General features: G+C 33.1%; 1 protein-coding gene across 21 annotated transcripts in view; it reads left to right on the top strand.

Annotated features, from left to right (window-relative positions):
* Positions 1-16,016, top strand: part of plxna2 (plexin A2) — a 775,091-nt gene that overhangs the window by 605,853 nt on the left and 153,222 nt on the right. For all 21 annotated transcript variants that reach the window (XM_087307494.1, XM_087307492.1, XM_087307488.1 and 18 more), the window contains one exon: positions 15,455-15,578. In XM_087307494.1, coding sequence (XP_087163620.1) covers positions 15,455-15,578 — 124 coding nt within the window. The remainder of the gene's footprint in view (positions 1-15,454; positions 15,579-16,016) is intronic.

The raw sequence follows: 16,016 nt of genomic DNA, 5'->3' as shown, positions 1-16,016 counted from the left end.
TATGATATGCAACTAAAAGCTAATTACAAATAATTCATTCATAATTTATTGGTTTAAATATTAAAAAGTAATTGTTTAATTATTGGATAATTACTATATTTATTAAAAATAAATGAACATTTTAGTATTTTATGTACTTTTTTTTATCATAATTGTTCTTTCTAAAATGTTAAAATACCAAAATATTACTTTCACATTGTATTTAATAAATACATTTATATTTTTAAATTATTAAACATTATGTATTTATAATAATAATATTTTTTCTATTATTATTATTATTATTATTATTTTACAATTAATGTTAGTAGTATGTGGTATACGCTATGTGATATGCAACAAATGTTATTACAAATAATTTAACATTTATTGGTTTAAATATTTAAAAATATTGTATGATTATTGAATAATTATTATAATTATTAATAATAAATTAATATTAAATAACATTTAAATGGTTTTGATAGTTTCATTGTAATCATTTTCATATTATAAATAATTTTTTTATATATTTTAATAAATTACTACATAATATTTATATTTAATTAAAACAAGCTATACATTTTTTAGATTACATTTTTGCCTATTTTATGACACAGAAAATAAATACAGATGAACACTGTGAATATAACTATATTAAAATATTAATATAAAATATCAATATATCATCTTTCTCCATGTGTTCTAGTATTCGTCCCTCCCCAAAGCAAGTCAGTGTTCTCATAATGAAATTAACAGCTCTCTCTCTCTCTCTCTCTCTCTCTCTCTCTCTCTCTCTCTCTCTCTCTCTCTCTCTCTCTCTCTCTCTCTCTCTCTCTCTCTCTCTCTCTCTCTCTCTCTTTCTCTTTCTCTTTCTCTCTCTCTCTTCCACTTGCTCCAATTTCAGCTCCACACTCATATTTGCTCATTTCTCACTCCTCACGGCCCCCATGGAGTCCGGATCTGAGAGAGAGAGAGATTGCTGACACCTTCTAGCATGCTTTCATTAGTCTTTTAACCTCTCCTCCACTGTAATGATTTCTCCTCCTTTGCACATACTTTATAACTAAAGCGTTCCAAATGCTTCAGTGCAGCACAGGTTTATACTAACACACGCTTTTGAATCAAAAATGTTTTTTTTATTTTTGTGATGTTTTTTTTTAAGCGATGTGGTTCTTAGAGAGTTCAAATCAAGTCATGATGTTAGATTTAAGGTTGTTCAGATATCAGCACACTGTTTTGGAATCATTAAAGTTCTGGAGAAGATGTTTTATAGCTAAAACATTAAAAATGCTTCTGCTGTTGTGATTATATCTTATATCACCAGAGATGACTTATCAGAAAGTAAATATTTAATAAAGGGTGGCGTGGTGGAGCAGTGGGTAGCACAATTGCCTCATAGCAAGAAGGCTGCTGGTTCGAGCCTCTCTGGGTCAGTTGTGTCAAATTGATTTATTCTTTAAATGTTTGGGTTCTGTGATAAAAAAAAAAGCTACTTAAGGAAGATTATTTATAGAAATGTATATAATTATAGAAAATGATATGTATGTAGTTCAGAAGGTCATGATTCACATTCATGAAATTTACTTTGTATAGCTTTTATTTTACATTCATAGGTGATACAAAACAGACGTTTTGGCACAATGTCTTCCTCATTCCTCACTTCCCCCTTTTGTTCCACAGTCAACCACATTACATTATTGGTTAGAAGGCCACTTAATCTCATTTTAATTTTAATATAATGTAATTAAGCACGAGGAATATTTACCTTCACCTTTAAAGCATTATCTCTATTGCACAGGGAAATAACATATCAATAATCATCATTCACTTATTCATGTCTACATCAATGCGATGAAATTCTGACAGTCCAAAACATTAAAATTACATTTTCATCTCATTATTTATATCATTACATACTCAAAATGTATGATTCACAATATTATAGCTAAACAACAAACCATTAAAGAAACATAGAAAGGTCCAACTCCTCATTCATTCCTCTTAGTGTAAGTGATTTTAATTTATGAATCTAAAATCTCTTTCTAATTATCTTTTATTTAGATTTCCTCCTCTATGTGACTCAAATACTTCTTCAACTCCTATACATTCTAGTTGTTTAGCGTCATGTCCAAAATCTATTAAATGTCTTACTACTGCCGAAGTTCTATCTTGTCATCGTATACTTGATTTATGTTCACTAATTTGCAACTTCAACTGACATGATGACTTCCCTATATATATCTTTTGGCACAGATATTTCAACATATAGACCACATTTATTTTAGTATTTTTACCTGTTGCTGTATTTAAAAATTCCTTGCATTTTACTATATTCTTACATGTTACTACATTCTGACATGTGGCACAATTTCTGCACGTAAAACAACCTTATATAAAAGTGGATATATGTTTATTGTTTTGATGTATAAACGTTCATAATTCGCTTGTCTTTAAAATGTAAAATAATAATTAAAAATTATATGTGTAAAGTTTTAAATTCAATGTGTTAAAGATAATTTAAAAAAAATCTTTAAGGAATACCATAAAAATAATAATAATTTATTACATTAAATAATACATTTCAAATGTATTTAAATTTATTTAAAAATACATTTTATTTATTAAAATACTACATTAAATTTCTTGTGTCAGGTGTTGAAAAAAGTTACTTTTATTAGTAATATATTACAATCTTGCATTACTTCTTAAAAAAAACAATTCAATCTGATAACTTTATTACATTGCTTTAATCATCTGTGTTTGATTTGCTTGTTTCTAAAAATATATATAGTGCAAAAGTAGTGCTAAGTAGCAAGCTCAAGTCAAAGAAATTAACAAAACAAAAATGACAAAATAAAGAATAATAGCCTATACACTGGAATCTTTGTCATGTAAATAAATACATAGGGCCAGACGAAATCTGCGGACATTTTTGCTATTTCTGCGCAGAATTGTGTTAAAACCTGCGGATTTATGCGGAATGATTTTTGGAGTATCATAACTAAAACCTTAATAGATGAAATAAAAATAATACCTTTTTAACTTGTATTTAATGTTTACAATGCAAACCCAATTACATCCATTTATTTAGTAAACAAATAAGTCTCTTATATAATATATCCACTAAAAGACAGAAAATAATACTTTACAAACTTTATTGTAAATAAATCATATAAATATTTTCATATTAGACAATAATATTACTAATATTAATTTAAAAACTGACTAAATATAATTTTACACACATTTACAAAAGTAAAAAGACAGAATCAATTATGGGCTAAAAATCTCCAGAATTCTGCCTGCAGATTCCGTGTGGGCCTACATATACTCCAAAGCTAATACCAAGATAAACATAATACACCAAATAAACAAAAATGACAAGAGTGGCTAAACACTCCAAAACCTCCTATTCTAAAAAACTGATTTCAAATTCAAAAACAAAACACATAACAAGATATTGGTTCTTGGTTTGATGCTCATCATGAAGAAGTCACACTGCCAGAATTTCAGAGAGAAAATTAGATCTCAATGGCCTTTAATCGCCAATCAAATGATCAAAGACCAAAGATTTAATCTAGAATAATAAAAATCTTTTGGAATTTCCAAAATTGGCCTCAGACGACCAAATCATGGCCCAAACTGCTCAGTGCGAGCCAAGCTTTAGAAATGATGTGGTGTCTCTCTCTTCGTTTTTACCTCACTTCAGAACAGTGTGATCTGCTAAAAAATCCCTCTAATTATCGCCAGCTGCTGCACGCCATGTGATTGAGAGAGAGAGAGAAAAAAACAAAAAGAGCGAGAGACACAGTGTTTGAGCATATGAGGCAGCACTAAATCTGCTGTGTTTACACTATTGAGGCAAACAGCATCTGTCTGATATCTGTCTATACCTGGCATATGACCCGCAGACGTCACCATCTTGAGACACAAACAGTCTGAAGTTTTGCTGTCAGATTTAGGAGACGTAATCTCCTCGGGCCCCGTGGAGAACACTAATCCTGCAGATGATCTGATTGGCTGAAATCTATTGAGGTCAAAGGCTGTTTTAATATCAGTGATCCAGCGGAGATCATTCCAGCCGAACCATAATCGCTTTCAGGATTGAGCTCATTATAGGGAGAAAGAGGGAGGGAGGAGGAGAGTCTTTAGTGTTTAAGGCTTGAATGTAAGCATATTTAGCGTTATGCAATATGAGTGTTTGGTGTTTGGGTCTTGTTTGCATTGGTTGTGTTGGGCGTTGCAGGAGGGAGCCGATCTTCACAGCGGGATCAGGGTTTGATCCGTGCTGTGGGGAAACATTATTTTTTTCTCTCAATCTCTCTCCCTCTCTCTCTCTCTCTCTCTCTCTCTCTCTCTCTCTCTCTCTCTCACTCTGTCTCTCTCTCTGATATACTGTACTCACACTCAGGGTGCAAATTATACATTGACGAAAGGGGGGGTCAAGTTTTTCGATTAGGTTCGGTAATATGCCTCAGTTAGCCAAATTTGTATATTTAATTCAATTACATCAAATTTATGAATCAAATGTGTTACTATGTTTAGTGTTTTGAGGGATATTGAGTGGTTCTCAATGACATTTGTGATATAAAAGACTGGTCATAATTATTAGCCCCCCTTTGATTTTATTATTATTATTTTTTTTAAATATTTCCCAAATTATGTTGAACAGAGCAAAGAAATTTTCACAGTATGTCTGATAATGTTTTATCTTCTGGAGAAAGTCTTATTTGTTTAATTTCAGCTAGAATAAAAGCAGTATGATTTTTTAAAAACCATTTTAGTGACATAATTATTAGCCCCTAAGCCTTTAAATGTCACTTTAAGCTGTATAGAAGAGTCACGTAAAATATCTAGTAAAATATTATTTACTGTCATCATGGCAAAGAGAAAATAAATCAGTTATTAGAAATTAGTTATTAAAACTTTTATTATTATGTTTAGTAATGTGTTGAAAAAAATTGTCATTCCGTTAAACAGAAATGGGGGGGGGTCTGATAATTCAGGGGGGCTAATAATTCTGACTTCAACTGTATTTTTTTTATTTTACTGTTAAACTTCCATGTAAGCAAGTGTGTAATAAAATGCAAAGTCTGCAATTAGTTTTATAGACACCTACAGTACAAACGTCTATTTTACAAGAAACATGTTTTGTGAACACTTACGCTGTCTGCTGGTGCTCTACATTTGCCAGTTTCAAAGCGATTAATTCATACTTTTGTCGCAAACTTGCATTCACAATGGTATGAACCATTATAGGGGTGGTCAAATGTATATTTAAGTTATTTATTATTTTAATTATTAATGTTATTTAAGATACAGATCAGAGCATTATTCTTAACTATTAAAGGTCTGACCTTTACAGTGGTTTGGGTCTTATTTGGGTGGGAGACAGCAATGTGTGTGGGTCAATGGAGTGAAGTCATCTGTGAGTTCTAGCAATATGGGAGTACCTCAAGGGTCTGTTCTTGGCTTATTGTTGTTTACAATGTACATAAATGATCTTCCAGATTGCTGACCTGGGATTAACGGCCAGTTATATTCAGATGATACAGTCATCTATGTGTCAGCTAAAACACCGTGCAGGGCTTTACAAAATATTTAAAGATGGCTTGAGCTGTCTTATTTAACGTTGAATGTCAATAAAACAGTTTCTATTGCTTCTCTATAAAAAAATAGGCCTGTACGGGATACATTTGAGGTGCTGATTAAAAATAAAGTTATTGAAGAAGTGAATGAATTTAAGTATCTTTGGCATAACTCTAGATATTAATTTAAAATTTGATAGTCATGTTAAAAATTTAAGTAAGAATATTAAGCCAAGTCTAAACTGTTTTCATTTTATTAGAAGGTTTTTAACATATTAAGCTACAAAATTATACATGCACACACTGACACACACTCTCTCACTTGACATATTGCATTACATCATGGACACAAGCCTCTTTAACTACATTAAGGCCTATTGACCCAAAATATAAACAAGCATTTAAAGTTATGGACTTAAAGCCTATGCGGTGGCATCATGTGAAGTTTTATGTAAACATAACCTTTTTAGTTTTGATAGTTTTATCAAATGTAGTTATCTTAAATTGGTTTTTAAATGTTTTAATAATCATGTTCCAATCCTATTTTCTGATTTAATCAGTCGGCATCAAACCTCTCACAGAGTCACACGGGCAACTGCTAATGGTGACTGTCTAGTGACAAAGTGTAAGACCTCTTTTGGTCAATCTGTTTTCTTTGTAAAGGGAGCCAAACTGTGAAATTATTTACCTGTTAGTCTAAAATCAGAAAGTAATATAAATATTTTAGTCGTTTTCTTAAAAAGTGGTTAAAAACAAAACAGCAGTGTTTGCACAAATAGTCTATTAGTTTGTTGGATTATGTCGCCTTTGCTTTTGCCTTCAGTAATTTTATGTAAAGAATTATAATGTTGTGTATATGTATTTATCATATTTCCATTTAGTCAATTTTTTCAAGCCTCCTGTCAAATAAATAAACTACATTTTTCTTATGCATTCAAAGTGCATAGAATAATATGTAAAATATCCAAAGTGAAATATAATATAATATAATATAATATAATACAATATAATATAATATAATATAATATAATATAATATAATATAATATAATATAATATAATATAATATAATATAATATAATATAACATAATATAACATAATATAATATAATATAATATAATATAATATAATATAATATAATATAATATAACATAATATAAGCGCCAGTAAGAAATGACAACTGCGGTTTTAGAACAAATTGATTTAAAATGAATGCAGTTTTCAAATAAGTGATAAAATATATGTAGTTTTACAACATTTAATTGGATATAACTTCTTTTCTTTTGTAATTATGAAAACAATTCTACCTAAATATATATTTTTTTACTTTTATAATTAATTTATTATCTTGTTAAATAATGTTTGAACATTAATACATTAAATATATTATTTCCTCAATTTTTGAAAGAACAATTATTGAATAATAATAATAATAAAATAAAATAATAATAATAATAATAATAATAATAATAATAATAAGTAATTTTTAAATTAAGAATTTAATATTTACAGTTATTTCTTAAATCTATTATTTAAATAAGTAATATACGAAATACTGAATACAATTCTTAAATCTATTACTTAATTAATATTTTAAATTAGCTGGGTGATATATGAAAATTGGATAATTTAATTGAATGTATACATTTATTTATAAATGCATAATACATGATGCTGAAGATGTTTAAACAGCATTTATCATTGTATTGCACATACTTTGTACAGCAACATCCAGTACTCTAGAATACCATTCGCATTAAAGCTAACGTTTAGTGGCAGTGAATTCAGGCATGACTCAACCACTCGGGTTTGTTATTTTGAATCATTTCCTCTCTTACAACCATCAAAACTCCATAAAACAGCAGGCTGAAGAATGATAATCATACTTCAGACAGCAGAGCAGTAGAACCACAACACAACATAAAAAACACAACATAGAAAAACGTGTCCTTACATTTCTTATGTGATTATGATTATGACAGTCATGCCAACGCTGTCTCACGGTAATTCTTAACTGTTTTGATTTAGTGGCGAATTTGTATATTTTGTACAGTCTCATTCATAGTACGATTTGTTCATCCCCCAATTAGGGTTGGGGCTGGAGTTTAAGGACACATCTCCTTTTAACAATCGTACATTTTTATGTAAATGTAAAGTTTTTATGACAACACTTAAAATACGTTTCCTCATTCATTCTGGTGTATGTTCCGGGGTTTTTTTTTTTGGAATTGGTGCTCAGCTAAATGATTTCCTAATTACATATTGATCCCGAGGGCTGAAGCAGATCCGCACTCTCAGGCTGTTTATGAGGGAGTTATTCCACCTGTTGGACAAACACTGGGGCAGATTGAAGATTACAGATTGATTTACACTGCTGTTCAACTCTTGTATTTTTTATTGGGTGGCTCTACTCAACACTGCTCACCTGTTCTCTAAGCTTCTCATGTCTCATTCATCGCCTTTCTTCCCGTTGCTCAGTTCTTCTGGTTTCATCTCGACTTCTCTTTTCATTTCTTCTCATTTCATCTTACCTTATCCTTTTACCTCTTTCTCATCTCATCTTCTTATTTCTTTTTCATTTCAGTTCTTCATTCTTCTTTTGATTTTGATGCTTAATTTTTTTTTATCTCAGCTTTACTTCTTTTCTTATGATGTATTATTATTTTCCACTGTTTTATTTGAAGATACATGTAAAACAAAACATATTTACTTTCTTTTTTACAAAAAAAAATAAATAAATACAGGAGAGACAAAACTAACAAATTTAAGATAGATTTTCCATAAAAGAGCAATTTTTTTCAAAAGACTTTAGTGATCTCCTGACATTTGTTGATCTAACGATTGCTGCCGAAAGTGGTGTTAGTTAGGCCTGCAAGTGGTGCTCAACCTGCAGTCTGTGTGGGTATATGCCCCAGTATAGTGAAGGGGATTATATACTGCTCAGTGAGCGCCGTCTTTCAGATGAGATGTTAAACTGAGGTCCCGACTCTCTGTGGTTGTTATACCAGGCCTCTGTCCATCATGGCCTCTTAACCATCTCCATGTCTCCTCTCCACCAATCAGCTGGTGTGTGGTGTGCGGTCTGTCTGCCATAGCGTCATCCAGGTGGATGCTGCACACTGGTGGTGGATGAAGAGATTCCCCCCCAATGTGTAAAGTGCTTTGAGTGTGTATGCCTGCAGTGATTTCCTGAAAATAAATACCCACAAATAGCACAACTGGAATAAATACAGCAGTCGCCATCGTCAATCTCATATGAAGTAAGAGCTCATGACCACATATGATGACGTGTGCTGGTGTTGTAGAGTTGTCCCATTTCTTCAAGGTAAATTTTGAAGCCCTTCCCCTTCACACTCTGTTTCAAGGACCAAGGGGAAGGGGTAGGGGTACCAAAATAGAACTGGTAATGGTCCTTACAGTGCACATTTCTTCTCATTGTGTGCCTTGTTCTTTTGTCTCATTCCAGATCTTCTCACTTTCACTTGTTTTCCTTTTTGACTCGTCTTATTTTATCTCACATTATTTCAAACCAACATTCGTCACTTCTCTTTTCTCTCATTTTCTCTCCTATTTTCACCTACCTTTCCACTTTTTTAGTCTCATTTTTTCTTGTCTCATATTTTCCACTCATCCTTTCTATCGTCTCCTCTCTCTTTTTCTCTCCCGTCTTGTCTATATTTATCTCATTTTGACTCCTCTGTTGTCTGCTTCTCCTCTTCCAAGCCCTCTCAGGAGAAGTTCACAATCCTCACAGCTTTCTTCTAAGATTTCTTTTAAAAGATGTGTAAAACGTCCCCTCATCCGTTCGCTCTGAGCTTTGTTCAATCAGATGTCTCGACACACACACTCACACGCACCTCATGGGAGGTTTTGGGGATGCAGGAAAGAAACAAGGGAAAATCTTCTCCTGTCGTCTGTCTGCTCTTTGTCAGGGCCGTGTGTACACACACATGTGTGTGTGTGTGTGTGTGTGTGTGTGTGTGTGTGTGTGTGTGTGTGTGTGTGTGTGTGTTGAGTGTGTAAGGAGGAGGAAAGACAGTAATTGCTTGTCTGGTGTGCGGGGCTAAAAGCAGGCGGTAGAGAGGAACATAAAGGTGAAGTCACCACTACTATTACTTTACTTGCTTTCTCTCTCACACACAAACACATGCTTAAAACAGGTCATTTATAAACCTTAAAGCTTGTTAAATAAACTATGCGTCCTTTAACATTAATGCTACACATAAATATAAATGCATATTAATAATTAATAATTAACAGTGGTGTGTGTTAAGGTATGCTCGCTCAACAGTGAAAATGCAGTATATATTTGCTAGGGATGCATCCAAATTTAGGTTGCAGACTATTTTCTGGAATTTAAAGCGTAAATAGTAATTTTATGCACTTTAATTTGATTTAACAGGTCATTTTGGCTCCATCAGCTTAAATATCAGTGCAGATCATTAACTAATTGGCATCTTTATTTCTAATTATGGCCTTAAATAAATGTGAATATCAACATCAACATAAGATGTGTTGAAAGTTACTGAATGACTACTGAAATCTTTATTGCCTCCTTTATTTAAGCAATCAGTGTTTCTTTATGCATTAAAACAGAAAAAAAACACTGATAAACAATAATGTTACATTTACCACAGTAAAGCCTGTCAATGTCATATTGAGACGTACAGTAGATTAAAAAAAAAGACATTTTGCTGAATACATCATTAAAGTGATACATAATAGCCAAAAAGCTATTACACAATACTCATGTGAAGGGCGTAAAACATTGCAAAAAATATCCTGCTGCATGTTTTTTAGTTGAATCAAATACATTTTTCTAGTCGTCTCAACATGGTTCAGTGAAACTAAAATATTAAGTTTAAATTTGTATAACAAAACATAGTTGTGACCAGATTTAAATTTAGATTTCATTAACTTATTAAAACGTAAAAAAAGTTAAAGAAACATAAAATTCTTTGTAGTCACGTCTTTAACAAAGTCCAATGTTATATGTATAGTTGAAATCAGAATTATTAGCCCCCCTTTAAATTATTTTTTTTTTATATTTCCCAGATAATGTTTAACAAAGCAAGGACATTTTCACAGTATGTCTGATAATATGTTTTCTTCTAGATAAAGTCGTATTTGTTTTATTCCGGCTAGAATAAAAGCAGATTTTAGCTTTAAAAACCAAATGTATTAGCCCCTTTAAGTTATATTTGTTCTCGATAGTCTACAGAAAGGGCATCCGCTGCGTAAAAACATGCTGGATAAGTTGGCGGTTCAGATTAATAAAGGGACTAAGCCGACAAGAAAATGAATGAATGAATAGTCTACAGAACAAACCATCGTTATACAATAACTTGCCTAATTACCTTCCTAGTTAACCTAAATATCCTAGTCAAGCCTTTAAATGTCACTTTATATAGAAAAAAATATCTATTAAAATAGTATTTACTGTCATCATGGCAAAGAAAAATCAGTTATTAGAGATGAGTTATTAAAACTATTATCATTAGAAATGTGTTAAAAAAAATTGTCTCTCCGTTAGACAGAAATTGGGGAAAAACAAACAGTGGGGCTAATAATTCAGTGGGGTTAATAATTCTGATTTCAACTGTATATACCTGAAATAAATACCTGAAATACTGATTCATCTGACCTTAATACATGTTTTCACTGTGTGATGGTCCATGCTTACAAGCCCAGAGAAGTTTATGATGCTTTTGTGTTAACATAGGGCTTCCTTTTAGCACAGTGGAGTTGTAAATAGCACTTACGGATGTAATTACATATTATGGTACTTGACAAAGGTATGCCAACGTAGTCCTGAGCACATGAGGTGATATCGCTGCAGTGCCGCTTTAGGGATCGGAGATCACTATTGTTCAGCTTAAGCTTGCACCCTTGTCCTTTAAGCACTGAAATTCCTTCAGATTCCTTGAATCCTTTAATAATGGCATGCACTGTTGAAGGGGAAATATTCAAATGTCTTCCTATCTTTTTTTGAGGAACATTGTTTTTAGACATTTCAATAATTTTCTAACATAGTTGTTGGCAAGCTGGCAATCCATGGCCCATATTTTAAGGATTAGACCTTTCTTGGATGCTGCTTTTGTACCAAATGGTAATTACAACCACCTGTTGACATCACCTGTTTCAAAACACATCACTATTTAACCAATTTCCCTGTATACTAGCCCTAAATTGCTTCTGTCCCAACATTGTTTGAAATGTGTTGCAGGGCTAAATGACAGAAAAGGATGTATATTTACAACTGTTGGTCAGACAAAACATGAAATATTATGTATTCATATAGTGTGCAATGAACTATCTAAATATTGCATATCAGATTATTCTTATGTATGATTACATGTAAAACTATTACTTTTATATATTGCATTATACATTTTTAATATAACATATAAAAACCTAGACTTAATATTTGCCATAATGCATGTATGTTGAGTTATTTTCTTTGATTTATATGCACATGCAGCTCTCTGATCATTCCGTTTTAGGTCTTCAGAGGACCAAGCCTGTTGAGAGTAAGAATAAACCCCTCAGGAGATAAAATGAAACGTGCGCACACACACACACACACATACTTCATTTACTGAAAGAGAGAGAAGAGCTTGCCCACTAAGTACAAACACTTACATGCGCACACACATTATAACGGCCATCTCTCGGTGCCATGGCGATGCAGCATCCCCCCAAAAAAACTCACCTCCTCCTCTGAAATCCAACCCAGAGCCTCGGATAGATGTACACACTCACACAGACAAACACACACCCACAGTTTCAGACAGTAAAGTATGCACAAGCCGTCCCGGACATCTGAAAGCACATTAAGTGTCATTCCCCCCCCCTCCTGAGCATTAGGCATGTTAAAAAGACACGGCAAATTGCAAGCCTACACTCTCTTTGTTAGCGACAGAGGGAAAAAAGGAGAGAGGCAGACTGAGTCAAAAGCAACTGACAGGCTGAATGAATGTAGTGTGAAGAGTAAAAATAACCCTCAGATCTGCAAAAGTACTGTAAGATTTACAACTGTAGGATAAATCAAGCGTAATAGTTTCTGTTAGCGAGGGGCTCTGTGTATAAATGTGACAAGAATTGTATTTTAGCAGATTTTCTGTCAATCAGTGTCTTTTGGGAAGTAAAAAAAAATCAGGAATAAGGGGACATTTTTGGGAATTATACAGCAACATTAGTGGCTTGTGACAGTAATAATAGATTTAGACATGTAAAGTCTGAAAAGCTGGTCTGGAAGTAGAAGTTACTCATTGATATTTCTAGGGAAGGGATTGGATGACGGGTTCAGCACCAAGGACAGCAGCTGAAATCAGCAGTGGGAAAATAAAACACTTTTCAAAGTTACATTCAAAAGTTATTTATAATTAGTGTTTTAAATAATTCAATACTTTTATTTAGCAAGGACATAATACACTAATGAAACATGGCATTAAAAATGTTTATGACACTATAAAAAATGCTGTCTTTTGCTGAAGGAATGCAGAGAAACAATGAGCTTAAAAATGCGTCCTTTGGAAGCAGCATTCCAGGGCGGGAATGCATCAAGGCATGTCCGAATCCAAATTCTGCTTCACTTCCTGCCTCGTGAGATATCTACTTCTCATCGAATTTCCAAAGATGTGTCCGTCTCTGCCTTTGAAATCCAACAATCCTGGGTGTGTCATTTCTTACAGATGAGCTAAAAAAAACATGGCATCTCAAAGTGCTGCTCGAGTGTCTTTTTGTGTGAATGTACATTCATGACCAACATTTTCCACATTTGATGACATTTCAGTTAGTATTGTAGTATTGTATTCCCATGGTTATAACCAAAGCTCTCTCTCGGTTTTGTTGTATGTGATTAAATCATGTTGCTGTCTCAGAAGTATGCACTGCTTGATGAGCAGCAAGGTAACAAGTTAGCTGCCATACAAACTTTTTAATATTCATAATAAAACATAATAAAATGTTTCTTGCTACTGTATACTGATTTTTGAATGATCATCTGACACTCATAGATGCAGTAATGGATGAAAAATGTGTAAAAAGCTAGTGATTTAAAGGATATTGATAGAGAATAAGAAACTGAAAATGAATTGTAATTTTAGGGCTGCACTGAGATCCTTGTTACTAAAAGCCAAGGTATGCTAGCAGAGTACCTTGATTGTTACAGCGGACTGAGAGTATAGCCATATCAACCTAGAGAATAGCAACTTGTCATTTTACTATGATTGCAGTCTTAGTACACAATGTAACTACAGAGGTTTCAAGCTTTAAATAGAAAAATATTGAAACTCTGGTCATTTTTGAGCGAAATGCTAATGGTCTAAGCTATTCAACAACCTATGCTGATTACGATTTTCTCACAATTCTGTAAATAGGTTTATATGATTAGCTTATTATTATTGTTCATTCTCAAACATATAGTAAAACAACAAAAATAATATTAGGTCTAGGTCTACTGTTGCTTAAAATCCTAAATTTTGTATAGTCATTATGGTGGACTTGAACAGACTTTCAATATGTCCTTTTTGTTAATTTACAGTAAAATTATGACATCAGAATAGAACTATTCATAATTATATTGATTTATTATGTTTAAGACATGTGCTTGTCATTTGTTATTGACAGCATTATTAGTCCATTTGTTTTCACTGGTAAAATCAGACATTTGTCATCATTAGATTGCTTCTTGCATTATATTCAAGATGATATATATATATATATATATATGCTAGGGGTGTTATACTGACATGGTAAACATTTATTTTCATGCACTTTGTGTTGGCTATGAAAGAAAAAAAAACATCAAATGTTTGTCGTAATTATAACTGTAAAATGCATTATAAATTATAATCATTTAAATGATGTGTGCACAGGTTTCACTTTCACTTCCGAGTGCGGCTCATGGCTGATGTCACTGTGAGAAGAAACACAAACATGCAAATCAAACCTCCTGCACGGCCCTCAAACTATCGCTCTGTGCAACAAACTGAACGTTAATGGACTTCATTACCTGTTATTCAAAGCCTATCCAGGTTGTGTTCACTAAAGTAGGCGTCATGCGTGCATGCGCGCATTCTCGGAAGTAAACAAGCAGTGCATCAGCTCATGTGTGATTTTGCAGCCGTGAATACATCATTACATGAAGACAGAAATTACATTTTTGGGTGAATTATACCTTTTAAATACAGTATGTGACACTTTTAATGCCATTTGAAGGTGTCAGTGTTGCTGTGAAGACTTTTGCGACAGCTTTGCTTTTCTCCTGACCTTGAAAATATAATTGGCTGAATCGTAGAAAAAGCTGAATCAAGATCAAGTGTAGGGTCGAATCGAGATCGTGATCTTTTTTTGATCAATCGTGCAGCCCTAATGCTAAGCTAAGCTAAAAGTGCTCCCGTCAGACATAGAGATCGACTGCATGTATTCAAAAATAGTAAAACTCAATTGTTCAACTCTAGGGGAGCTTCATAATGAGCTTATATTTAAAAAAAAAGTTGAGTGTTTCTTTAAATATAGTCTTTTATTATGTCATCAAATGATTATTGCTCTAAATATGCCTGGAAAGATGTGTTGGTATATAAACTGTTGTTACACTCTGTGGCATTTTAGTCAGTGTGTTCTGTAAATCCTAATAAAAATGTATTAGTCATAATTTGTCCTCATTGTTTTGTTGCCTGAGAAGCTCTTTTCGTCTCTGACCCGTGTACTGAGAGAAAGGTTATCTACGTACGGCGCTCACAGTGAATGCCAGGGAAAACAAACTGATAAACATGTTTGCTTTGAAAGCACTGTAAGTGCCTGCCAGTTTAATAAAGCTCTTTGTGCTTGTCCCAATATTTTTTCAACTAATTAATCTGCTCTCTTTCTCTCTGATATAGATGTTCTCAAAGAGATCGTTGTGAGCGGGCAAACGAGCCGTACCGCTTTGCCGCCACGCTGAACCAGTGTGTGAAAGCTACAGTGTACCCAGACAGCATCGCCGTGTCTGAACCCAGCGTACCGGTGAGACACCATTTACACCCTACACTCACACCAACACAAACACCTCAATAACCTCAAGGTGACGTGGACTCAAATACAGACGCATGGATTCCTTCCAGCAAGAGAAATTAGCATGAATTAGCTTTCAGTGCAATGTTTGAGAAGCAGTTTTGGGTTTGGAAATCATGCGCTTGCTGTGTGGGAGTTCTCAAAGAGCAAGATATCTGGAAACAGAGGCCTTTGGGAAAGGTATATGTGTGGGTGAGATGCCAAAAAATGTGTGGGCCGGAGTAGGAGTTGCATTTAAGAAGACTGAAACATCATTTCAAGGCTAAGAATCGAGTTTTTAGCATTATTTTTAGCTGCTCTCTTAAAAATAAATGTTGTTTAATGGCGTAGATCACAGAATCCTATCATAAGACAAAACTAGCTGTAGTCTGGTTTACACAATCTGATGCG

The sequence above is a fragment of the Danio rerio genome, chromosome 23 (assembly GCF_052040795.2).
Source record: "Danio rerio strain M-AB ecotype USA chromosome 23, GRCz13ab, whole genome shotgun sequence".
Taxonomy (NCBI): domain Eukaryota; kingdom Metazoa; phylum Chordata; class Actinopteri; order Cypriniformes; family Danionidae; genus Danio; species Danio rerio.
The sequence above is the reverse complement of the archived record's forward strand: the minus strand, read 5'-3'. Positions and strand labels throughout refer to the sequence as shown.